The sequence below is a fragment of the Stylophora pistillata genome, chromosome 1 (genome assembly GCF_964205215.1).
Source record: "Stylophora pistillata chromosome 1, jaStyPist1.2, whole genome shotgun sequence".
Lineage (NCBI taxonomy): Eukaryota > Metazoa > Cnidaria > Anthozoa > Scleractinia > Pocilloporidae > Stylophora > Stylophora pistillata.
In genome coordinates, this window is record NC_142519.1 from 58,622,748 (window position 1) to 58,647,269 (window position 24,522).

Genomic DNA, 24,522 nt, shown 5'->3' on the forward strand with positions numbered 1-24,522 from the left:
AACGAAAAGTAGTCAAGAGGCGGCCTTGACCCGTTTTGTTTTTTTAGTGAGATCTCGGAAATCACTCCGTGTTCGACTTTGAAAACGGTGAAACTCCATTTAAGAACTGACTTCGGATTTACCAAACGACAAAATGATTCGAAGTTTTTGTGGAAGGAGATACTGCTTCGCCTTTTATTCCATGTTTAACAAGGTTTTGCACCATACCTGAACAAATGACACTCACCGTGGGCGGAGATTTAGCTAGCTCTATCATATTTATAATTAATCCTTTTGAAACCTTAGTCTAACCAGGCCATCTTTGATGTGAAATATTTCTAAAGTCAAAGAACAGAAGCTGTGAATGTACCGTTACAATTCCTTTAAAATAGCCTCCAGGAATACCTTAAACGGAACGGTGGCAGGTTGCTTGTTCCTCCAGTTTTTATTTATCGTTTTATATTTTTTGTGAGGACGATAGTGTAATAGACACGGGTTTTATTACAATTAGCCAAAAGTGAACGGACATATCTGCGCGTGCTTCACCATTCAAGAGCTGTTTAAAATACGTTGTCAATCAAAACATAAGTAATTCGATTGTATTCATTCAACTTTATTGCACTCTTTATTAAATCAGTTGTAGAGCTACAACGGTAAAATGATTGAATGTGTTAAAATTATTCCTTTGTAACTACCTCTGTGTTATTAGTTCCAACTGATTCAAAGATATGATACGAATTTCTTGCTGAGCATAAATTGTAATTCTTTTATTCCTACTATTGAGTTAGAGCTAAATTTCAATGATATATTTATTCAATTACAAATTTCCCAAAATTACATAAATATACTGCTTTACTTTAAAACTTTCCAAACTAAAAATCTCTAGAATCTCGCTGGATAGGCAACACAAACAGTAGCGGTGAAGCATTTGTAGAAATTTTGAAATTACAAATTATTACAATCTCGAATAAAAGATACATGGCGTTATGGCGTACTCAGAGGGAAATAGTTCACTCGAACGAAATGGCACAAAGTGTTTAGAATTGGAATCATTTTTGTAACACGTTAAATCAACAAAAGTTTCACGTAAATAACCAAATTAAATTTGATTAGAAAGAGTTCGATCACTCTTCAGATATGGCGACCGAAATTGTAAGCGTTCATTAAGACCAAACGGGATATTTGTTGTACAACCTTCAAATGCGCTTCAAATCGTCAAACTTACACACTTTTATCAAGAAAGATGTTAAGATAAATCAATTTTTATTTCAAAACTCACAGACATTTCTGCGGCTGGTAGCCTACGCGACAGACTCGTTTACGGATGTAACAGAGAGAAGAGAAGTAGGTCTGTAAACGCATGCTAAGTGGCTAGGGGTGTTGGCGGCCATTGTTCCTGTCATACATACATTTGTAAAGATTGGATACGTATTTAATTTCAACCACCATTTTGAAGAATGATTTCTTGACCTCTTCACCAGCTCACGAACTATATAAAATATATCCCAACTAGTACCGACCACTATTTGTAGGTAACCTTTTTTCAATTTCAAATCTGATCTGTTATGATTCACAATCTTCATTACTGAAAAGAAAATTCTTTTTACGTATCTCCATTAAGTTTTTCATATCTTTCTTCAACTGAAATTCGTGTAGATGTGCATCTGATTGGACTATCGCCAGCGATTGACTACCAGCCTTAATATTTAGATGCGACTGTCCGAACTTTCATTTTCAAGTCGGGAAACTGGCAAATGAGCCTGTGATTTTTGCACAGACTGTTGTACTATTTTGTTGACGTAATAACTGAGTTCTCGCGCCGTTCTCAATTAGAACAAAGGTCTGACACTTGACGAGTGCTTCAACGAAGCATTTTGGCAGATGACTCTTTAAAACAAGTTTCGCTGACCAAGCAATTGTCACCTTGCCTATTTGTAAACGCAGAATGTTTAAGCTCCTGGTCATTTCCCTGAAATCATTCGCCACGGGTTAAAGTAAGCGCTTCAGTTCAAGAGAGGAAAGTTGTAGATCTTGATTCAAGAGTAAAAAACAAATAGCTCCAAGAGACATCTGGTTTTTAGTTAAAAGAGTAACTCATCTAGGGTAAAGCAATTTGCTAAAAATAGTCAAAGAAAAACTCCTGGTTGAAAGAAAATTTCCTCCCAGTTCATATCGCACCTTAAAATCTTTCATTCCAGTTTAAAGGTTTCTCACTGGATCGACTCTTAAAAAAACCAAAATCAAAGTAAAGCTAACGGCCAATCAAAACAAAGAATTGAACCTTGTAACCGGCCTAAGCGCGAGAAAACGCAGCCAGGGAGGCCGCGATGGTTTTTTCGTTTTTCCCCTGATTGGTCTAAAGCGTGGCGCAATCTTTTCTGGACCAATCAAGTGGCGATACGAAGCAAACCCAATGCAGTGTCGGATTATTTCCGACAATCGATTGAAGCCTGCTCACGTGGAGAATACGGCTTAGAAGCTGTGACGTATAAAATAAATTGTCTTGTAAACGAACCATATCTAAAATAATAGAACTTCTTTCTTGCGAGACACTTGTTTCCAAGCTGCCAGCTTGTAGAACTCTTCTCTCGACATTGAAAACACTTCACGGAATTCCTCATCGGAGAGATACGACTGAAAAAATACGAGGTTAAGATACATTTAGTCTTAAATTGATTGACTGAAATGCAATGGTTATCTCCTTGGCCCAAGGTGGCACTTCACATAATTCTGAAGTCAAGTAAACTAAAACAAGGGAAGACCCATGCCTGAGGTCGAATGAAACATTCCTTTTCAAGCAAACATTTTGTTTGGAATTTTCATGAGTTCTTATAATGTCGAATGAACTAAGTTTGTAAATTTGGTTTAAAGGGAATATCACTCTTAGCTGAAAGTCTTAGTCGGACTGCATTTCCAATAAGAAAAGCGAAAAAATATTTCGTAGGTAACGATCAAATTGTTGTGAAATATAAGGCAAATTTAGTGATTTCCCAGAGCGAAGTGAAAAGACTCACCTCGAGTTTCGTCTTGTCCGCTCCTCGTGGCAACTTGTAGTTTGTTGTTTTGAGATCCTTGTAAGCGTAAATCTATGAACGACGAAAACAAAATGAAATCAATTTTGACGAAATACCACATTCGCTGAGTGCTCTTTTGTCCAGCGTTTCTGCACGGAATTATGAAAATAAGGTTTTGAGCCCGTGAGTTATATTAGATTTTGTAGTCTGGTTGTCCAAGTGAAGGACTGGGTAGTCCTAAGAAGTCCAAGAGGACCGTTGTCGGATGTAGTAACTGACATTTTCACAACCCTTTAGCGGAAGTCATCATCAGAGTCAAGTGAAAAGTTGTTGTCAGTCGACTGTTGTATGTCCGGTCCTTGTGAACTGATTGGTCTGTTTAGCTGTGATTTTGTTAGTTGTTAACCTCAAGAAGCATGAGTCGATCGTTACTGGACATCTGTTGAGATGCCAACAACTTATTATTCACGACATTAACGCAACAAACGACAAGAGCGCAAGGGCCTAAGATTACTCTCGGATCGAGGCCGAATCTTTTTACCCTATACGAAAAGACGAACCAATCACACTTAAGTCAAGCGGCCTAACACAATCGTACACAGTTGGTTCCAGGCCCTTCCCTCTCATATTACTCACCCCTCCCTCACAGTCTCCCTTCATCCTCAACACCACCCACCTGGGGTTTTTTGTCGACACTTCTTTCAAATTCTTCCATATCTAACGAGTCTTGCGAACCTACGAAAAATTCATTTGCCATTTAAATGTCATTGCAATGAAAAGCCTAGAGTAATATTGGAACTCCTGTACATATATCTGAATCCATATTATTCCAGTTAGATGTTTGAATCTGAGTACTAAGAGGAATTTCGAAAGTTTTTTGATGGTCATCGGAGTAGATCGAGAGGCTTTCGGGTGGTTATCGGAGTAGATCGAGAAGCCTTCGGGTGGTTATCGGAGTACATTGAAAGACCTTCGGTCACTATTAGATATGCTCGGAGTTTCTAGCTTTCTGACTCACGTTTTTATTCCTTATAAAGGTGGGACACTTCTTTTTTAACCAATAAGAAATTACCTCGTTTTGGCTTATAAAAAACAATAGTCACTTTTCAACTGAGAAGGGAGAGGGTTAGAGGTGCAACACAAACATGTTCTTACCTATCCCTCGAGGTGATTCATTCAGACTTGCCTTGAAATTAAAATTAAAAAGGATTGATTTAAGAGGGATAGAATACAGCTGACAGATCAGGCTTATGCGGCTAGAAATAAACAGCCACAACCACAGGTCACCAAAAATTTTAGTTTACAAAGTGATAGCAATTAAAAAACTCAAACTTGTTCCTTGAAACACAAAAGGTAACTGTAAATTGCCATAACATTTAAAATAATGATACTTTCATCTTCTGAAGATAGGTAGGCTTATCTGACAAAGCACCGAGAGGAAAGAGCCCAATAAGGTTTGCCTCACTCTCAATCTGAAGCGTGAAGCTCAGTGCTTTCGTCGAAAATAGCGCCAAACTGTTATCCAGGAGGCATTTGTTCAAACCCCGCAGTGTTTTCTGATAGTTTTTTTTTTGTTTTGCAGTTTACTTCATTGGCGTTCCTACCTCTTGCCTGGCAGTAATCTCTCTGTATGAACCGCTGTTATCTAGATGAAGGGGTAAAAATAATAAATATAGCAAACCGTCAACTTTAGCCCCAATAAAACATAGTTTAAAAACCTACTGCAACTTAGAAAAAAAAAATAACGCTCATCGCCACTTTACCCTTTATACCCTACTATTTCCTACGAGGGAGAGTGGGGGGGAGGTGACATCTTTTGGTAGTTTTACTTCCATCAGCGGCCTTTAGTTGAGCAATTATGGCATTCATGATACGATACTACAACGGTTGCAGTTCGAATACTTACAGGCTCCAGTGTCTTTGTTTGAGGTATGACTTGACTGATAGCGAGATTGTTCCTCCTAGAGAAACAATAACGTCTTTAATTTCATTCTAAACCCTTTCAATCCTGAATTCTCAATATCCAGAATTTTTCCTATATCGTATCTGTCATACATTTCTTAAAATGATAGCTCTGAAAATTGGATAATTGGAATCAGGAAGTGATGATTTTTTTCTTTATTCTCATTACTTGTCTAAATGTCAGTCTAGTGAAACTGAGAGGAGAAATCATGGGTTGGTCACTTTTTACTTTACCGTAGTTCTGTTAAACTAGACCAGAGCTAATGAAAATTTGATCTGATTTACAAGTAGTCATGTCTGGCATTTACTTGTAATAATAGACCTGATTTCTACGGACTGACAAATACTTCATGTAACATTCTTCTTCATTCTCTCACCTGCTCTACTCTCCAAGTCGCCGCTGGCTTGTAAGTTTGTTCTTCTTTCAGAGGCGTGTACTTCACTTTCCAGTCTGATACGCGACTTGCTGAAGTTCTTGTGGGAGGGGGGGGACGGGGAGCTTCCTCTTCTACAAATTCACCATAAAATTAGTTAATAAACTTAGAACGATACGAAAGATATTGACCTTCATAATTTCGCGATTGTGCCATTTTACCATCTTAGGGTAGCACAACGCAACGTGCCGGGGTTGGTTTCGTTTATGCTGTTTGGTTCTGATGGAAAATGCGACGGTTTTTTTGTCTTATCAAACTTGAATGCTTTATGTTAAAGAATACGTGTAGAAATAAATAGCCTTTTATGATAGCTCGAAAATGGTAGCAAACTTGTATTAGAACAAGTAACGCGAATCCGAAATCAAATTTGTCACAACAGCCAATCAGAAGAAAGGATATAAGCAAACTCCCTAAAGCGCGGACGATCAAGTCGCAATTGGTTTTAGTTTTGCATCTGATTCGTTAAGGAACTGGCGCAAGTTTTCTGGACCAATCCCAGAGCGAAGTGAAGCAAAACCAAAATAATCCCGGACTATTTCGACACTCATTTGAAACGTGCTCTCTTTTCATATGAACAATTGAAGTTCTTACCAGGATACTGATATCCATTGCGTAGACCTCCCTGGGAAATAAAGATGAAAAGTTTGGTTGGGATAATGAACGATGTTACTCGCGTTGTCCCGAGCGTGGAACACAGAATAAAACTGAGTAACTGTGGGGAATCGAACATTATAACATAACCAAAGTAAAGCGCGCGCTCTGATTGGTCAATTTAGCGTCCCCCATTTGCCTATGGGTGTACGCTGCTGACGTGAGCAAATGCAAAGACTATTTTTCCGCGCGCGCTTGTTTTTTCTGGCCACGTAAGATTTATTAAATAAAAGGGAACTCTTTAGCTACAATGTATCAATGTTATGTTATAAAACAAATGGTAAACACCACAGCTACACTACTGAGTTATGGATGCACTTGGGAGGTTTGCTAAGCACTCAAGAAGCTAGAGTCGCTCTCGGCTATCGCCTCGAGCGACTCTTACGCTTCTTTCGTGCTTAGCAACCTCCCGCGTGCATCCATAACTCAATAGTGTACACTGTGGTGTTTACCATTTGTTAATTTGCATTTGCTCACGTCAGCAGCGTACGCCCATGGGCAAATGGGGGACGCTAAATTGACCAATCAGAGCGCGCGCTTTACTTTGGTTATGTTATAATTCTCATTGAAGAACCGACTAGGGATATTGTTACTCCTCCAGGACGGAACACTAACTCATTGCAAGCACCCAAAATATTTTGTTAAGTTTCCCTGATACTCACTCATACTTCCGGATTGAGCGAGGTACAGTGCTACGTAAGTGATAGCTTGCCCAAGAACAATACTCAGAGGGCCAGTATGCTGGGCCATTGCATCTCCACCCCAAACAATTCAAATCATTTATAATCTATTTCGTCCTCACTTACCAGAAGTCATCAATTTCAACAACTACCAAAAAACTATGAGTTACGTTTACATAATGCATTTTTGAAATTATTTTAGTTTTGATGGGTAACTTACAGAGTCTGTTTCCAGTTCACCATTCTGCGCTGCTGCATAACTACAATCTGGATGCCAAATTTCAGATCCTGTACACAAATTTGAGAGACATCATCAATTGATCACACAGAGGGCCTCATACGAGTGACGAGTGAGGACAACTTGACTGGGTTGGTCATTGAGATCTTGACTGCCATCCTCGTTCTTTTCAAAACCAATGTGACATGAGAAGGGATTAGTTACCTGGCTGTGACTAGAATCTAGCTAACTAAACTTTTACCACAAAATTCCACCACCCCATTGATGTGGATAAAGTTTGAAAGATTCTCCCTTGATTACTCTAGCTAGTTTAGCGTCTCAATTTAGCAATAGGGCTGAGATTTTTCAAAAGTGTATCAATTCCAAAGGTAAAATTCACTGCCACTACCAGGCCAGCACACTTACAAAAAATTGTAATAATTTGGACAATAAAGTTTCCACAGCAGATCCATATATTGTATCTCCTTACCTTGCAGAAACATCTCTTGTCCCTCACCAAACACTCCATGACACCTTGCGCAGCGTGAACACTGAGGGTGATAATGTTTTTCACCAGCCTGAAATAAACAAATCAGCCCACAATTCTTGTGATTCTATCCCAATTGTCCCTAATGGGAATAGCACAAACAACTGGGGAATGGCAAAAGAGAGCTGCACCATTGGTTTAAGGCTGATTGGTTTACAAATTACTTTCTGACAGTCTTCAACAAAATACTCAACAAATCTGATTGAAGAAATACCAGTACAAAACAATTTGTGGATCTTGTATAACCAAGCACAACTTTCTCAAATGTGCAATTTGTAGTTCATGCTAATATCATCCATCCTTGAGGCCAGCTTCCCCCCCTCCCCCCCCCCCTGTTGAATCTGACCTCTGCCTCCTATCTTTGTTCAATTCTAACCTCCCTTGACAGTGTTTACCCAAACTATTTGAATATGGCTGCATTGTTCCTTTACCTGTAGGACCTTTCCAATGATATATCCACCACAGCCAGCACAAGTCACACCAAACTCTGCTTGATAATCTTTCTCACAGTAAGGTTTTCCATCCCTGAAAAGAAAAAAACAAAACAAAACAAAAATAAACTTGTAGACCTCCTATCCATCACAATTTACTACTTAAAGCTAAGAATTTATTCAGAGAAACATGAAGAAGATGAACAATGAATTTGAAATATCAGTGAAAATCATATAATTTATGTGTACTGCAGTTTCATGAAATGTATGAAAGTGATCTTCACAGGCCTTATTTCCACTACTAAATAAGTAAGGGTTCATTACTGCAAGGATTGCTTTCATATATTTCATGAAGAAGATTGTATGTCATGTAATAATTCATTTATTGTTGATGATGTGGAAAATGGTCGCCCAATCTTTTGAGCAATGACGCTCCTGTTTAAAGCACTTGATAAGAATTAAGGACTTACTGAGAAAAACAATGTCACCTCTCCTCTGTGTGTTGGATAAAAAACTGCAGCTGGGCTGAGCTAAAGTGGCACAGCTAAAATGGTTGATCTCAACAGAACACACATTGTGGCAAAAAGATTGACTCTAAATCTAAGCAAGTAGTATTGTGCACAAACAAGGAAAAACAGCCAATTGAAAATGAAATAGTAATTACTGGTACATTTCATATAACTAACCTGCCCATGTACTCTCCAGCCAGCAGGCAACCACATTTTGTACATGTAAAACACCAAAGATGCCACTGTTTCTCCAGGGCTAACAACGACTGGCCACTGCGAATATCTTCCTCGCAGCCTGCACACCCTAAGGAGAAATTTCCAGAATAAAAAATTGAAGCAGGAAAGCTAACTATTCAATAAATGTACACATAGTGGTTTGAATTCTATCTGACATCTAAAGGTGTAAAACCTTTAGAACTATTTTAACCCTCTAATTCCCAAGATCCGAGTGTTAATTCTCTCCTCTAACTGCTACCCATTTTCTTGTAAATTAGTTGTGAGAATTTGGTGCGAGATCAAGATAATACCTTCTACCTGATAACTTTGAGTATTCTGATTAACTCTTTGCTGGGTAATGTATAAACATTACTGTAAAGGGTTAACTTGACTTTCCCTTGGTCAACTTTCAGTTGAACTTACTATCCAGTTTGTGTCCTCTTGAATCATCGTTTATTTCCTTTGCAGTGCTACACTGCTGGCAGAGGTAATGGTTGCCTTTTGCAACAACTTTCTCACCTGGAGGAAATGGATTTCTGCAACAAATGCAAAACATAGTGATTGAATACACTGAATGCACCGAATGAGCGGTGTGAGATAGTTGTATTTTTTGACATCAAATGAAGGATTACAAGATACTCTGCCACTGACAGTAAATGCAAAATTATCTTTTGATCAACACTGCTAAAGCTTGAGTCAGAGTGCTTCTTGCATTCAGGTTATATCAGCCCCCTCTGATGTAAGCCCTAATCCATTTATAGGCCCTCTTAAAACCACTTATGAAGTTGTATAGGTCCATGGTTTATATACAGCAGTTTACAGTAAAATCAGTGTGCTTGAAGTACAAACTTTAAGAGAACATTAAAAAAAACCTCACCTGCAACCAGTACAAACAAAGCATCGTACATGATATGCATTGTTGCCAACGTTAATTCCTTCTCCTTCCACAAACAGATGACAAATGAAGCATTTTGTACCAAAACGTTCCTGGAAGTCTTCTGGACAGTAATACTGGTTGCTTTGCACAAAAAAACCTATATTTGCCAAATCCTTGCCGCAAACTGTTTTAATCAAATAACAATAAAAATACTTTTTAGGATGAAGTGGTTATAGCATTTGATGTTATTCTTGTATTGCGTCTACTGGTGGCAGATGCATATAATTATATACCTCTGTTATGGCAAGAGTTGTTGGTGTCTAGAAAGTTAATGTGAGTTACTAATATGATGAACTGGGGTACATAGTTTTCAAGTCATGCCAACATCTTAATATTAGCAATCAAACCAAACACTATTGATCACACAGTATATTGTGATCTCAACAATTGATAGGAATCAGATATTAGATCTTTGTATTGAAAGGACTAAGCAAATACATTTCATGAGGCACTTCAAGCTAATCAAGCAAAATTTTGTGGGTCAATACTAGATTTAATTAAGTGCATGTAATTAAGGTTGCTATTCTAGAATTTCCCTGCAAAATTCAAATGCATTTTGATGTTACAATTGCATCACCCATTAACCATTAGATTTTCTCTAAAGTCATAAAACAATTCCTTGTACATTAGATCTAGCTGAGAGTATTTGGAGTTTTATGGAGAGAACACCCTCAACCTTTAACCCTATGAGTGAATGAAGTCCTATTTTTTCCTTTCAATATCACTCCTGATTCACAGCTTCCGGTCACGAGAATAAAGGAAATGATCATGAACTAAAGGAGCTCTTGATTATTAAACAAATTCTCCTTGTCAGCACCTTAGGAAATGTAAAGAGAACAGTATGGAGAATATGCATACTGATGTTAGGGTGTAAAGCTTTGTCTGTTCATCATCACCCATTTGTGGGACAAAGTATTGGTATTACTTTCTGAGAATAGTTTAAACAAAGCATCTCTCTTCTATAACACTGGAAACAAATGGACATTTTGCAGTGCATAAAACCAGAAGGTAATAGGAGAGACCAGCACCTTATTTCTCCTTACAGTAAAACTGCTGAATCATTCATTAAAATCATGAGAATAAAGAAATTGATCGTCAACCTTAGAAGCTTTGATTGTTACACGGATTATCCCTCTCAGTACCGAAAATTGTTTAGAGAAGTTATAAAATGTCGTAATAATGATTTTCGAACCCATAATTTATATATTTTACTGTAGTATATTGTCAGACTTCATTATACCTTCATTATCGCACAGAGCATCGGTGTCCTAGGTCATAAGAATACCAAATGCAGCCAATATCTCAAAAAATAATTAGTTTCAGAAAACAGTGGCTGCATTTGAAGTGGTTTCAGTGCATGGATGACTGGCCAGGCTAAACTATTAGAAAAGATAATGCTAGACACTGGAAACCAGTCCAGCCCTTGGCCATATGATACAACAAAGAATTCACTCGGGCCACCAAACTTTTGCCAAAACATCTAAATTTGCACATAGTTAGGTGGACAAATATCTTATAAATTTGTTCTTTCAACAAGCCAATTAATATAAGCTGAATTCCAAAAGGAGGCATTGTTTTATTACATTTTCAAGGCATGAGTGAGCTCATAATTATTCTCCCGGCTCAAATCTTTTTGTCTTCAATGAGATGTCCTGGATGATACTGTATGAGTCAGAACACACAAAGAAAATTTTGATAAGAAATGTCTCTTTCACTGACACATTTTTGCAATTGCTCAAAACTTTGCAATTGCAAAAAACCTTGTTAAAGCCTTCTGTTTGCAACTTTTATTTATTTATTTTTAAAAACAATCAAGACTGAAAGTCTATTTTACAACTTTCAAATGAACTCACGTAACTTTACTATCCTTCCCTAACGAATAGAGTTATCTTGCCCGCTTTGTAATTCAATCACTCCTTTCATCACATGATTGATTAATCTATCAAGGTCTAGTGAAGACAATATCACTCGTGGCTTAATTAATTCCTAAGAGATACTGCTATCAAACTGAGACTAAATAATCTACGCTTTACTCGTTAAACTTGGGGTTCAAGGTGAGGGTTCAAATAAAAGCATTCAGTACATTTAATCGATGACATTTTTTCAAAAAAAAAGTTTTCTTCTGGTTTTTTGAGTTTCGAAGTTCACAGTTCAGGAATAGTGAAGTTCAAATTCGTTTATTACGCGTTAATATGCATTTCTCGGGCCATTTAACACGAAGGTTAAACTTTCAGTTAAACTTGTCTACACATGCTGGTACTGGCTCCAACACACTTCAAATTAACGCCGAACTGAAAACGGCGAACAAATAATTACAATGTTTTAAAATGCTTAATGGCGCCAAACAATACCTGCAGTTTTATTTTGTTAGCTTTGAGGGTGGAAATATAAACAACGACTTGAGTTGCATATGAATATCATGAATAATAATGATGCCTTTGAAAACGTTTCGTGCAATTTTCATTACAGAAAATTCGATTTCGCTGCCTTTTTCCCGTAGGTCGAGATCCTTAAATAAAATTACAGCGGATCGGAAAATAAGGCGTCACATCAGATAATCGCCTTTAAAAGATTTACCACTCAGACGTTAGCCATTTGATTATTTATTTAAAAATAAATTTGCGATACGAACCTTTTAAGACAATTTTAAAGCATTTTTAAAGCCTATGCAGTGCTGTAGACACATATCGACGACAAGCACTAAACAATCACACGGGATACATGCCTTCATTTTATGCGAAACGTATCCAATATTCTAATCCCGCAAAATAGTTGTTAATACTACATTTGAACTGCCAGAGATCGTCCATTTTAAAGACAAAAAAATGACGTGAATTTCAAACATGCAAATTTCTGTGCCGAATGAATAGCGATGACACGCGATACGCGATTGGAGGCAAAAATTTCGCTACAAATCTGCGTTCGTTACTGTTTTACTTACCCAAGCAAACGAGGCAGTCGGCATGAAAGAGCTGATCGTTGACTCGCAGCGATTCTCCTGTGCAAACCTTCTTACATCGTAAACAGCGCAGCGAGGATTCCCTGTCTAAGATAAAAGATATCCTTAAGAAAACAACTCGAAATGTACTGAGCTCTAAACTTTAAAATCGCGAGGTATTCGAGGACTGTAAAAATTAATTCTTGACTTTGGTTTGCGATCTTACATACCCATTGATGTTCTGGAGTTAGAAATCCTCTTCGGGACAAATCCTGTGTATTTGTAAAAGCACAATGAAATGTTATTAAACAAAGACAGCACGAGCAAGCCGTCGGCGATCTCTCAAATTCAAATCCACCCCCAAATACACGATCCACAATGCCTTTCCGTCCTCGAGCGGAAATTACCCACCCAGCATATTTTGCGCGCTTTATAAAATTATTTGAGTTCTCTTTACATCACATCACGTATTCGACAAAAAATAATTTAGCCTCAAGTGTCAAGCAGAGAATTACCAAATTTTCGTCACATCGATTCACAGTCAATTGACTTTCTCTCTCGCATCGACTAGATAAAAGAGTGACTCTTCTATAGTACTGCTGAGATGTTATGTAGCGCATTTTTTTCCCGTTAGTTCATTCGTTAGAAAGGTTCCTCGCTGGGTCATCGCTCTTTTCACGTTTGTTTCGAGTGTTTTCCCTCCTTTCACAAGGGATCGGAGCTGCAATTGAATTGCGTGACATTGAGGTAATGGTAGGCGGTAGGCGCAGTGCAGAACGTGCGTTTTATAAATACGGTGGAAAACAAAGAGTCGTATAGGTTTCTTTAATAACGAACGTAGTTTTCTCTAAAGTGCGCTGAACGGTATCAAAACGCTTTGGATTCGTTGAGGGGTAATCTAAGCTACTTAGCTTTGACAGTTAGGAGGCGGATATATCGGTGAGCAAGGATAACGAAAAGGAAATTGGATAAAAACAAGATAATTTGAAGAAATGGGGTCGAGGTTAATTCCCAAATTGTTGTATCTCTAAAATTGCCTTTGTATAAAATTGAGTTGCATGGCTTCCAAGAACGTCTAAGAGACCTGAACATCGAAAGGCTTAAAAAAGCGGGTTTTTTTTTTAGTAATTTCTAGCTGACTAATTATTTAATTTGTGAATAATTGTTCAACTAAACTCCAATTTTATTTTGTGTCTATGAGTGACGAATTGAGAATCACAAGTTAAAGGTCGTAAACTGCTGTTAAAGTGATTGAATCAGGGCCAAGAAAGGAAGTAAATGATGAATAAGTAAAACGAATGACAAAAATTTTAGGCTTAAAAAGGTTTCTGCCTTATTCTTTTCCGTTTATAAAAGTTTATGACTCGCAAAAATGTTTTTTTCATCTGATTTTCAAGCAAATTAAATTCTAGACACTCCATTGAATAACGTTTTATTTAGATATTTTTATTCTCGATGTTTTGAAATCAAAGGAAAACAATATTTCCTGTTCATATTTTACTTTGATATCCTTTATTAATGGTTTGTTGGACCCAGAACTTGAGATCCATCATGTCAGCGTACACTCCATATCTTCCTTTGCGCGCGCATCCTTGTCCCCAGCTGATGACACCCATAAGATACCACTTGTCGTTCCTTACGCACACCAGTGGTCCACCACTGTCTCCTTGGCATGCGTCAATTTTTCCCTCACTGTAGCCTGCACAACGCATGCGCGTTGATATTTTGTATCCCAAGTCGTTGTATCCTTCTTGACATTTTTCACGTGATACAAGGGGCACTATTGCTTGCTGCAAAATCTGGAAGTGGCAGATAACACAAATGGTGTAAGGTATGATAGCTCATTCACTTTTGTTCCGGATTCGACATTGTCACAGGTCAGCCCAATTAAATTTTTTGTCCGAACGATTTTCAACCAATTTGTTGTTATTTCAGCCTGGAGTTGCCAGGCACATCTTTCTAAAAACGATTGTGGTATGTTCACGAGTTATTCATCGTAACGACGGCATTTCTGGATTTCTCCAGGAGGCCTCGTTTACTCGCATCTGTGGCTAGTTAAACATTGTCATTTCGCCTTGGTGACTCATTTGGTGTTGCTATGCCATGTTGACGAGACCCGATCATTTCGGAACAGTTGAGCTTGAGCTCGCACTACTGAACCGTACAGGGAGTGGCGTGGGGGGGAAGGGGGATGGGAGGGGCGGCAGTACTTGGAGTGCGTTTGGTAACTAACTAATATCATACAAATCTTATTACATGATTCACGCGTGCCCTCTCGCCCCTCCCTCCCTTTTTCCTCTCCTCCCCTCCTCCAACTTCATGTTTATCACTAACCTGTGCAATGCTTCCATCCTCAGAAGTGTAACCCCATCCAGTTACATAACAATTTGTTCCGGTGTCAAAGTCTGATTTAGCCAGGCACACGGGTCGTACGTGATTGTTGTACCTTATGGGGTTTTTTAGTTTGACCAGTGCCACATCGTAGTCGTGATTCGCAATCCTGTTGTATTTAGGATGTATGATGATCTCCTGTATTGTCGTATTTTGTTCAAATCCGTCCACTGCGTTAAGGTCATGTTCACCTGAAATATCAGGATTAATATAGTATCTGAGGTACTGCGCTCCTACCCCTCCCCCCCAACCAACAACAATGAGTTGATAACAACTTTGCAGGAATGTTGTGTTAGGGGAGGGGTAGGTGCGCAGTTGTTTAGATACTGGCATAAATCCTAAAATCACGAGGAAGTATTGCTCTCCTGCTTTGGAGAGAACTTAAATATCGTTTTAAAAGAATAGTTGGAGTCCCTCCCTTTCGGCGGAGTCCGTCGCGTCAGTCGTAAAAAAAGTAGCCAGAAAAAAATTGATGCTAGCGCGTCGCACAGATATCTGGAAGTGAGGCGCTCGAAAAGAGTTCACGTTAGGGTGTGCAAACATCAACTTTCTTTTTTATTAACTCTTTTTTTACTCGCGCCACAGATTTGGCTTTTTCCACGGACAGGAGTGATCAGAATTAGTGCTGTTTTCGAGCTTTTTAGTGATGAACTGTACGAGATAATGTTTCAATAATGGTGACCACTTATTACTATGCCAAACCTCTTTAAAAGCTCGCCAGGACCCATTAATTGGTACCGTCGGAGGAGAATTATTGTTAGACAGCAAATCGGGCTTGAACCCAGAAAAATGAAAGTTAAAACAAACTTCTTCCCTACCTGCAACAATGCTGTAATCCTTGGGGTCATCGCCCGAACCAAAGCAATGAGCAGCTGTAAGGATATAATGCGGGGTCACTATTGAGCCACCGCACCAGTGAGGACCAGAATGTCCCTTATAGTCCATTGTCACCTGCCATGGCCAAGCCCCTGGCCGTGCGTTTGTACCCCCCACAATTCTGCTACCGACCGCTTTCCTGCCACATTCCACGCTCCCTAAGTAAGGGAAGAGTGTAATGGTTAGTTTTTAGAACAGAGATCACCCGTGGAAAAGTTCGTTTTAGAGAGAGAACTTAACATTTTAAGATGGTGCATGGAATGTAGAGAAATTTGACATCCCAGTGGTCAAGATTCGATCGTTATCTATTTATCTTCCTTTAATTGCTCACTTAAAGTATCATTTCAAAAAAGTTTTTTATACCGTTTCTGTTATTATTCCTTTTCAAATAAACATCAAGGCTTTGTTTCGCATATTCTGCTGTTTCTCAAAAACAAAATGAGCGCCCTGTCCCCTAATAAGCGCCCTGTTTCGAATAAGCTCCCTTCCTAGAGGTACCATAACAAAATAAGCGCCCTTGCTCTAAATCGAATCATTATTGTAACTGAAAATTGTTGACATTAATCACGGGGATGGAATGGGGGACCCATGAATCTCGTTTCTGCTGCGACCTTTGATACAGGTATGTTAACTTACCCTGGTCAATAGGCTGTTCTGTACGAGGAATCGTTGTTGGTGGTATAGTTGGTGGTGTGACTAAAAATTGAAGGAAACGAATGAAAAATGAATTTATTGAACTAGGGAATGTTTTATTTTGAGATGTAGAGCGGGAAAGCCTTCCCTAGTGATACTGGTGACCATGGAACGTCACGGCATCCAAAATGGTTACACAAAACTTTTCGTGCAGTTAATGCTTATTATCAAAACAAAATAGATGACGCTTTGTTTCCGCAAGGATTTCCTTCGTATTAGCGCTCAAATCCCCAGCAGTTACCTCAGCTGAGTAAGTTTAACTAATTTTGGATCAGCTGTGCTGCAGTAGCCGTTTGACCCTTTTATTTATTTGAACGCCAGTATTCTTTACCATTACGTCAACAGCTGAGAGTTCACCCCATAGTCTGAAAGGTCCTCCTTTTTTGAGGAGCCTCCCTGTTAAAGAAGTAAGCTCATATAATGAAGAGTACTTGAAAAAAAACGTAGACCACTTAGCTTGCCTTGAATCTATAGTTTAACAATAACCTGACCAATGTTCAGTTTAAACATTTATGTGCTCGTTCGTTGGTTTGTTCAATAACTCGAAGGGATTTATAATTTGCCGTTCGTACCTACGCACACCCCACAGGTTTTTGCACAAAAGCGCCTCACTGAGCCTCCAATAACAGGGTCCGTGCATCGGTTCTTGATCACGTGGCAGTAGGAAACACGGTCTAAGCATGCTGTAAATAAGAAACAACGAAAGTATCCAGGTATACTCAGAGATATTCAGTCGTTCCGTGCCACGGTCGCTTCTAGCTTAAACCGATTCAGCCGATTCGTGTCCAGTTTGAGTGGGTTCGCGCCCGAACCACTGGTCGATTTTTACCCGCCCCAGTATACTTTCATTTGAAATACCGCGCGAGCGGGTGAATAGATATCGACTTTTGCAGTTGGTCGATTCAAGCGAGAAAGATGCAAGTTCAAGGGAAATTCTTGCGGTGGATACTCGTGACCCTCTTAGCAGAAAAAACTGAACTATTGCATTTTCGGTTTCAGGTCTCACATTCGGTAGTCGCGTGTAAGAAATGGACGCTACATAAATTAAAACTGGATTTAATGCAGGTAATAATGCAATTTAAATTAAGAAACTGACCTTACCTTAAACATACTTAACACGGAAAACATACTTTATTGATATGGTACGATATGACTCGACTGGCTGGGTACGAATGGTCCTAGTTGGGTACGAAACGACTGGGTACGAAACGATCGTGGGTACGAAACAATTGGTAACCCACCCCTTGAAGATCTCACTGAGAGCTGAGGTGACTGGACAATGATAGAGCAGAAAGTGCTCGAAGAACAAAGTATGTAGCTGGGAGCTCTTGTAATTACTATGGATAATTATTTTATTTCAGTCTTTCTGACTTGTGAAAGGATCTTCCTCGTTTCCTCTCGTCTGTATAATGGATATATGAGCACTCTTCGACCGAAAAACAGCATCTGTGGAACTTTTACGCAATTGCATTGTTCTTTATGCGATGTGTTAAGTCGCCTTACCAGATACACGTTTGCTATTTCACATAGCTCCTAAGTTGTACATTTTTGTAAGGGTGATACGCTTTAGACAGAAGCTCTCTTCAGTATTTCTGGTAAATCTGAGGGGGAGTTGAACAGAGACGTGTACTTCAAGTAGATATTGAGACCACCAGCGGTTAAAGCTCTTGAATGATCAAAAATTACCTTTCGGACAGAGGTCACAGGTCTTCTTACAGTTGACTTTGACAAAGTCTACATATTCTGTGTGTTTACAGTAAGGCTTGTAGATGTTACAGTAGCTGTTTAGATCCTCACAAGCTGTGAAGAAACAAGGGAAATGAAGATACTTCTTTCCGTCGACCTGAGAATATCTTGCAAATACTCCTAATGACAGCGCATGGGCATTTTAGATAACAAAGGTTCTGTTTGATGTTCAAAACACCTTCGCATCATTTCGTGCTGTTCATGATACCGCTGTTGTCGTGTTTGTTGCCGGCGCGCGCGGAAATGCGTATTGAATTAAAGTAAGTTGCTGTTCAAGAGTGCAACACGTGATTGTCCCAATTGTGCCCATGTGCAGGATCTAATCCAGGGGCCTCTTAGTTGGTATTATGTTGGAGTAAATTAAAGCAAACAAACTTCCTAGGTGTCACATAAAAACCAGAGGTATCACAGCGACCAGTTGACTCTGACCTTCTGTTAGTAACACTAATGTGCGGTTCCGTGTATGTTTTTATAACACAACCGAATTTTCTATTCAGTCGTACCGGTTAGATCCTTAAGAATTTAATTTAGTCAGCATGTCCTATGAGGGCCGCTTTCTTTAATTTGTTGTTACGTAATTATCTCAGCGTTTGCATCTAGCTTTCATTTGGGAAATAGCTTTCGCTGCATATACTGCATGTAACGATTTATCTCTTCAAACCTGTTTTTGATATACATTTATTTTCAAATCGATCGCTGGCGACCCTTACCCGATCTGTCAAAATGTGTTGCTTGTCCACATACTAAATTGATACCTGTATGTACTTTTGGGCTAGGCGAAGCGAAACAGTATAGAGATTGACATTCAATTATACAGACCTGCCCGCTTGGTCCTGGAGTTGTTTTCATCACTGAGGGTTTCTAATCCTGCTGAATGCAGAAGCAATAGTGAATGCCTCATAAAATAACACTGACACTTTTCCTGTCTGAATTTCAGTGGTTGAAACAAGAGATATATGAATCAAACGTTGTTTTTTGACCCTCCCCAAATAAAGAATAGCATTCGCGTCGATTGCTGACAAACCTGTTTAGTTTTTGTCAGCAATCGACCATTGAGAATTTCTTCACATCATTGTAAGGGTAACAAAAGAAAAGATTTATTTGTTTGGATAAATTTGGCCATTGTCTTTTTTCCCCTCTTACCTGGGTTAAAACAAACACAATTTTTTTTCTTCTTCTTGATAAATCTATGCGCAGAATAGGCCTTTGTTTTACGTATTTTAACAGCTGAACAAAGGCGACGAGAGGCGCAGAGTGAAATGGGAGACGCCTTAACTTTTTCGAGTCGATCATAGACTCTAGATGATAGAAATACAAATTCATTTGCCTGCTGAACAAAAATTTGGGCTTGTTCGACCTCGCCAACCTTAGGCTCCATCTCAAGACAAGTGACTAGTTTAGTGTCACAAATAAATCTATATTCCAGAAACGTAAGCTCCACGACTTAGCTTTCAGAAGCCGTTCATGAATACAATTAAGCGAACAACAGTAAATAAAGACCACCGAATTTCAATCTGCTATTATAAATTACAAGTTTTATGCAACATGTTCTTCTCACTGAGAAATTCTTTTTGAGTCGAAGGCCCTTGGCTCGCCTTCAGTGGTATCCACACGAAAAAGATAATAGCAAAATGTTACGAGAAGGCACCACAGTAAGCATATAGCTTGTCAGCTAACTTGGTCACCTACCAGTTATTCCTTCCTGTAAGCTCATCTCTCTCTCTTGGCTAAAGTAAGCGCAGTAAATCAGAAAGATCAGCGATGAGAATGAGATCAACATTTTGAATGCTACTTCCAATCTTTACTGCCCTGGTGAGTTTTCCAGAGGATTGAAACACTTTTTAATACGTGCAACGTTAAATAAAATGTTATCCGTGTTTGAAAGTGAAAGATGTTTCATTATTAAAGCCAAACAGGCAGTCGATTTTGTGTAAAAAGCTGCAAACAAAATCAACAAAAAATTCTCTATTATAAATTTAAATGTTTGTTTTGGCAGTCCGGCTTTCAACTTAACATTTTACATTCGATCGTAACAAGCAGTGTTACGAAAAGAACTCATGTTGGTGGCATTGAGTGACTTCACTAGGAGCTTTCTGTCAACCAAGTAAGAGCACACGAGTTAGGGTCGTGGAAAGCGATTGGGTGGTTAAATGTTTATTTTTCATAGGATTGCTAGAGATTTCATGTAACGAGTTCCTATCCCTTCTTTGATATCCTGCTTGATCGAAAAGAAACTTTTTAGTAAATACAAGGATGATGAAAGTTCCGTTTTTGAATGGTACATTACGACAATAAGATTATTAGTCATTTTGTGCCTAAAGAATTAGATAAAATGCGAGCAATATTGACATATGATACCTTAAAACTCCTACTCTTAACAAATACACGATTCCGTTTACTGTTTGATTTCAAAATCTCACAGATGTTATTTAGTCAAACAAAGTCCTCTGTGCCATTCGCACAATTAAAACAACTTATCCCAATGCTCATTGCAATCGCCTTTATCAACATTAGGACAACTTTCGCTCATGAAAAACTAAAATCGGGGAAAACCTTAATTCCAAACATTACCAAGCTTTTTTCTTGTTGATGTTGTTGTTTTTTTCATTTGTTTTCATTGTAGATGCCTCTTTGCAAACTGCATTTAATTGATTAAATTCATGACGGTGTGGTATGGTGGGAGGAAGGATGAAGGAAGAAGGGAGAGCGCACTTTCTATGCACTTTACATGATAGGGTATACAGTGCATGGGATGCCTCAATCATATGCTGGCAAGAGGTATTTAAACAATGCATGGAATACTATGCTTTCTGTAGGTCCTTAAAAGTTTTTCATTTAAGAAATTCATAAGAATGATAAGTCTTTATTTGTCGTAAGATAAAACTACAGATCCTATAGCCACTATACAATTCTAAAAAATTTATATATATATATATATAGTTGCCTGACGATTGCTTCGCAAGAGGCGTGAAACTCAGAGTTGCAGTAAAAGTTCAAGTAACCTAATTCTTGCTAATGCTAGGATGGGAGAGAACCGATACGGTCACCCCAAACGACCCAACCTTTGTGGTATCGTCTAAGCCATGCCAGAGTGCTCAAACTAGATTAAACTGGCGAGCATGCGCAATTGCAACAGCAGTAACTCATCCTAGATAGAGTGCTCAATTTAGACATGAAAGCAAAGCTTTGTATGCCAAAGAGCTATATCCTCAAAACAGCTAAAGACGAGCCAAAACTCGGCTCGCTAATCACGTATTCTAAATCGTGTTTAAATGTTAGTCTATTTACGAAAGAAGACATAAATTGCTTAGCACTGAGTTTCAGATATGCACACACTGTCTAGCATCAAAGCCATGTTCTGGAGGGGAGTCGCTAGTATTCGTTTAGTATTCATGGGGAGAGGGGGGCATTTTGCACCAGTGGCTCCACTGTTTCTGCCAAGTACATGTGATCAACCCTTGACGTGCAGTTTGTGCTGAGAGCAAAAGACCTTGGGTGATCTGTTACTAAGGGACGCGACTAGACTTTGGGATACTCACTAAAGCTTATACCACAGACTATCCAAACCTGCTTATTGAAAGTACTATGTAATTTTTGGGCGTGGCTTATCTCACCTAACTTTCGATTGTAACAAAATGGTGACTGCACTCTTATTGTTATTAATAGTCATTAATAACCATGATACTTGAAGTAAACGTAACAGTTCAGCTTATGGATTGAAAAATATAGCAATTGAAACAACGGCTGCCCAACGATCAAAATCATGAAAACCACTGTTGAAGAGAGAGGGTCGTCTATTCTTTTTACGAATCGAGGAAGTTCGGGAACAAGCTTATCGAGAAGCAGAAAGTAGTAAATAAGAACGACAAGGACATATGTTAAAGAAAACACATACGAATAAAGAAAATGAAGCAATCTGATTGGTGCGAAACTGAAAACTGCCTCAGCAACCATAAAAATAAAGATAGACAGGAGCTTAGCAAATTCTAACTGGTTAAATTGTTCTTCCAGTATGGCATAACAAAGGATGACAACTAATATGCTGTTTCCCACCAGAGTTTGTAAGACCCAGAGTACCGCATGGTAACACGGTAATCTGTCCTCGCGGCGCGGCAGTTCTCTGTGCGACTCGTCTTCCTCGTTAGCGGTCCACAACAACTCACATTCATTCTCGTGTTCATCGTCAGCCATGTAACTTTTCTCTGTTTTCTCAGGGATTTCTTTGTTTTCTTGATCTTTGTATGCCTTGACAGTGTAGTAGATCGGGAGGAGCGTGGCGAGAACGAAATACAAACAACTTAAGGAAATACTCCAATTATCCAACTGTAACAGCCATAAATAACTAGACGTTTCGAACGTGCTTTCCACCGTGACAATTACACTCCACGCGGTAATAACCAGACGATAGATGATGAATAACGATGATGGAAACCACTGGAAAGGATTCAAGAAAATGAATTATCATCGCAGTCATTAAAACGCTCTATGGAAAACAAAAGGGGTTATCCTCCATCTATACGGCAGGTTTACGTTCCCGACAACAATTGTCGGGTCTCATCGCGGGAGCCGATCGAATCCGAAGAGTTGTCGGATCACAACTCTGAGATGCCTCGTCTCCATTCATTTTACGTCAAAATGTATGGATTTCTGATTGGTTCAAATGTGAATGGGGAGTCGAGGCGGATATAAAGCTAAACCTTTAAATTAAAATTAGCCGTGGGAAAATTGATTTTGATGTAAATAGCTAGCTATTTACAACCCCATTCTGAACTTAGAACTCGAGGGAGTTATCGTTATAGACTGAAGGCGACAAAGAACATTTATTTTTATTACTTTTTCTCAGGAACCATAATACTATGGTATAAGCTACCCGCAGGAATAGTTGAGTCAAACTTCTTGGTTTGTTTTCCAAGCTACTCCCCTATTCAGGCAACAGTTATAGACGCTTTTATTTCATATTCTTATATTATGTATTATACAGTTGTAAGAGTGCTATTCGAATTTTTTCATCAATCTTATCCGAGTATTGTATATATTTTACGTCTTTGTGTAATAATAGTTGGTGTGATGTCTGTACAGATTTTACCAAACTTAATAAATGTCGATGTAGCTGTGGATGAAATTACTGAGGCGTGATTGAAAGCATCCTTTCCTTCCCGCGCGATTGTCTGCATCTTTGCGGCCTTCGAGTTATGAGATCAGCTATTTGGTTGCCTATGATATGTATTCAAATGGCGTGTAAAAAAATGAAGAATGGAAGAAACGTACTTTCCGTTCCTGAAGAATTTCTGGCTCCCTTTGTCATGAACCGTAGCGACAATAATTAAAGAAAACTCACAAAATATTAAACATGTCTTGGATTATACCGTCTTAAATCCACAGATATGTTGAAGGGTTCTTGTTTTCATCGAAATTCGGTTAAAATACATCGGCATATTAATTTAAGATAATAGCGGTCCTAGAAAATACTTTTAACCCAAAGATTTCGAACTATGCAGCTATTTTAAGGTTATCAGGAGGGATTTTATGTAAATTTACAGTTTTAGAACATTCTATACTAACGCAGTAAACTAAAGGGTGAGATTCACCTAACTGGTGATTGAAACCAGAATTCCTCAACCGTCAAACTACTTCGATGAAGGGGTTGAGCGAACTCTTGAGAAAGAAATACACACCTTAACTAAAAGGTTTGCGGTCAACAATACTCTTAAAGCTGCAACCCGAGGGACCTACTGACGGTCTGGGATCTCCCTCTTTCCTCCAAACACCGTGGATAGTGCAATAAATGCAAAAAAGATCTGACAGTTCGTTTTTAAAACAAAATGTATAAGGGTAGGGAAATAAAGGAAATGCCAAAATATTGTCAATTAGTATGGTTTCAACACCGAACAATCCTGAAACCTCCTCGATGCAAATTGATTTCGTTTTGAAGTTGCAGTTCTTTGTCTATTTTCAAATTACTGTACATGCTCACCGGTGATTCGGAAAACAGCTCTGGACTTGAAAACCTCAGAAATAGGCTTTTGACTCGAAATTCCTCAGCCAATACAACTTTTAACCACTTTCTGAAGACAGACATTGTTGGACGTTTCTAGTTCAGTAAATCATTAAAGCAATGATATGTTCACGTTATGCAGATTAAGATGAAGATTGGCAAAGAGGTCGAACTTGATAAAAGAACTCTACGCCTGACTGAAGTCAGAGGAACTCGGCAGAAAAAAAGAATATCTAATTAGCGGTCTTTTAACCAATCTGGCAACTGAAAGCCATATCTGTACGCTGAAATCGAGAAATTTCGTCC

The 24,522-nt window shown here is 38.7% G+C and overlaps 3 protein-coding genes across 3 annotated transcripts; all 3 read right to left on the bottom strand.

The window, feature by feature from the left end:
- Positions 1–576: 576 nt before the first annotated feature.
- On the bottom strand, positions 577–12,902 carry LOC111344743 (actin-binding LIM protein 2). The gene is made up of 16 exons (XM_022951994.2): positions 12,746–12,902; positions 12,519–12,623; positions 9,518–9,701; positions 9,064–9,176; positions 8,602–8,728; positions 7,916–8,009; positions 7,428–7,515; positions 6,941–7,008; positions 5,981–6,011; positions 5,333–5,463; positions 4,900–4,954; positions 4,598–4,638; positions 4,149–4,179; positions 3,670–3,728; positions 2,994–3,065; positions 577–2,613 (listed from the first exon to the last, which is right to left on the bottom strand). Exons 1-16 carry the CDS (start codon positions 12,747–12,749, stop codon positions 2,500–2,502), a joined length of 1,317 nt encoding a protein of 438 aa, XP_022807729.1. The 5' UTR covers positions 12,750–12,902; the 3' UTR covers positions 577–2,499.
- A 1,029-nt stretch (positions 12,903–13,931) lies between these two features.
- On the bottom strand, positions 13,932–24,211 carry LOC111344747 (serine protease 27). The gene is made up of 9 exons (XM_022951998.2): positions 24,196–24,211; positions 19,911–19,948; positions 19,041–19,091; positions 18,162–18,275; positions 17,048–17,158; positions 16,419–16,478; positions 15,725–15,940; positions 14,850–15,097; positions 13,932–14,314 (listed from the first exon to the last, which is right to left on the bottom strand). Exons 2-9 carry the CDS (start codon positions 19,933–19,935, stop codon positions 14,006–14,008), a joined length of 1,134 nt encoding a protein of 377 aa, XP_022807733.2. The 5' UTR covers positions 19,936–19,948; positions 24,196–24,211; the 3' UTR covers positions 13,932–14,005.
- LOC111344748 (uncharacterized) lies at positions 21,065–24,363 on the bottom strand. Its single transcript, XM_022952000.2, has 2 exons — positions 24,196–24,363; positions 21,065–22,655 (listed from the first exon to the last, which is right to left on the bottom strand). The coding sequence occupies exons 1-2, from the start codon at positions 24,298–24,300 to the stop codon at positions 21,891–21,893; spliced, it is 870 nt and encodes a 289-aa protein (XP_022807735.2). The 5' UTR covers positions 24,301–24,363; the 3' UTR covers positions 21,065–21,890.
- Positions 24,364–24,522: the final 159 nt, after the last annotated feature.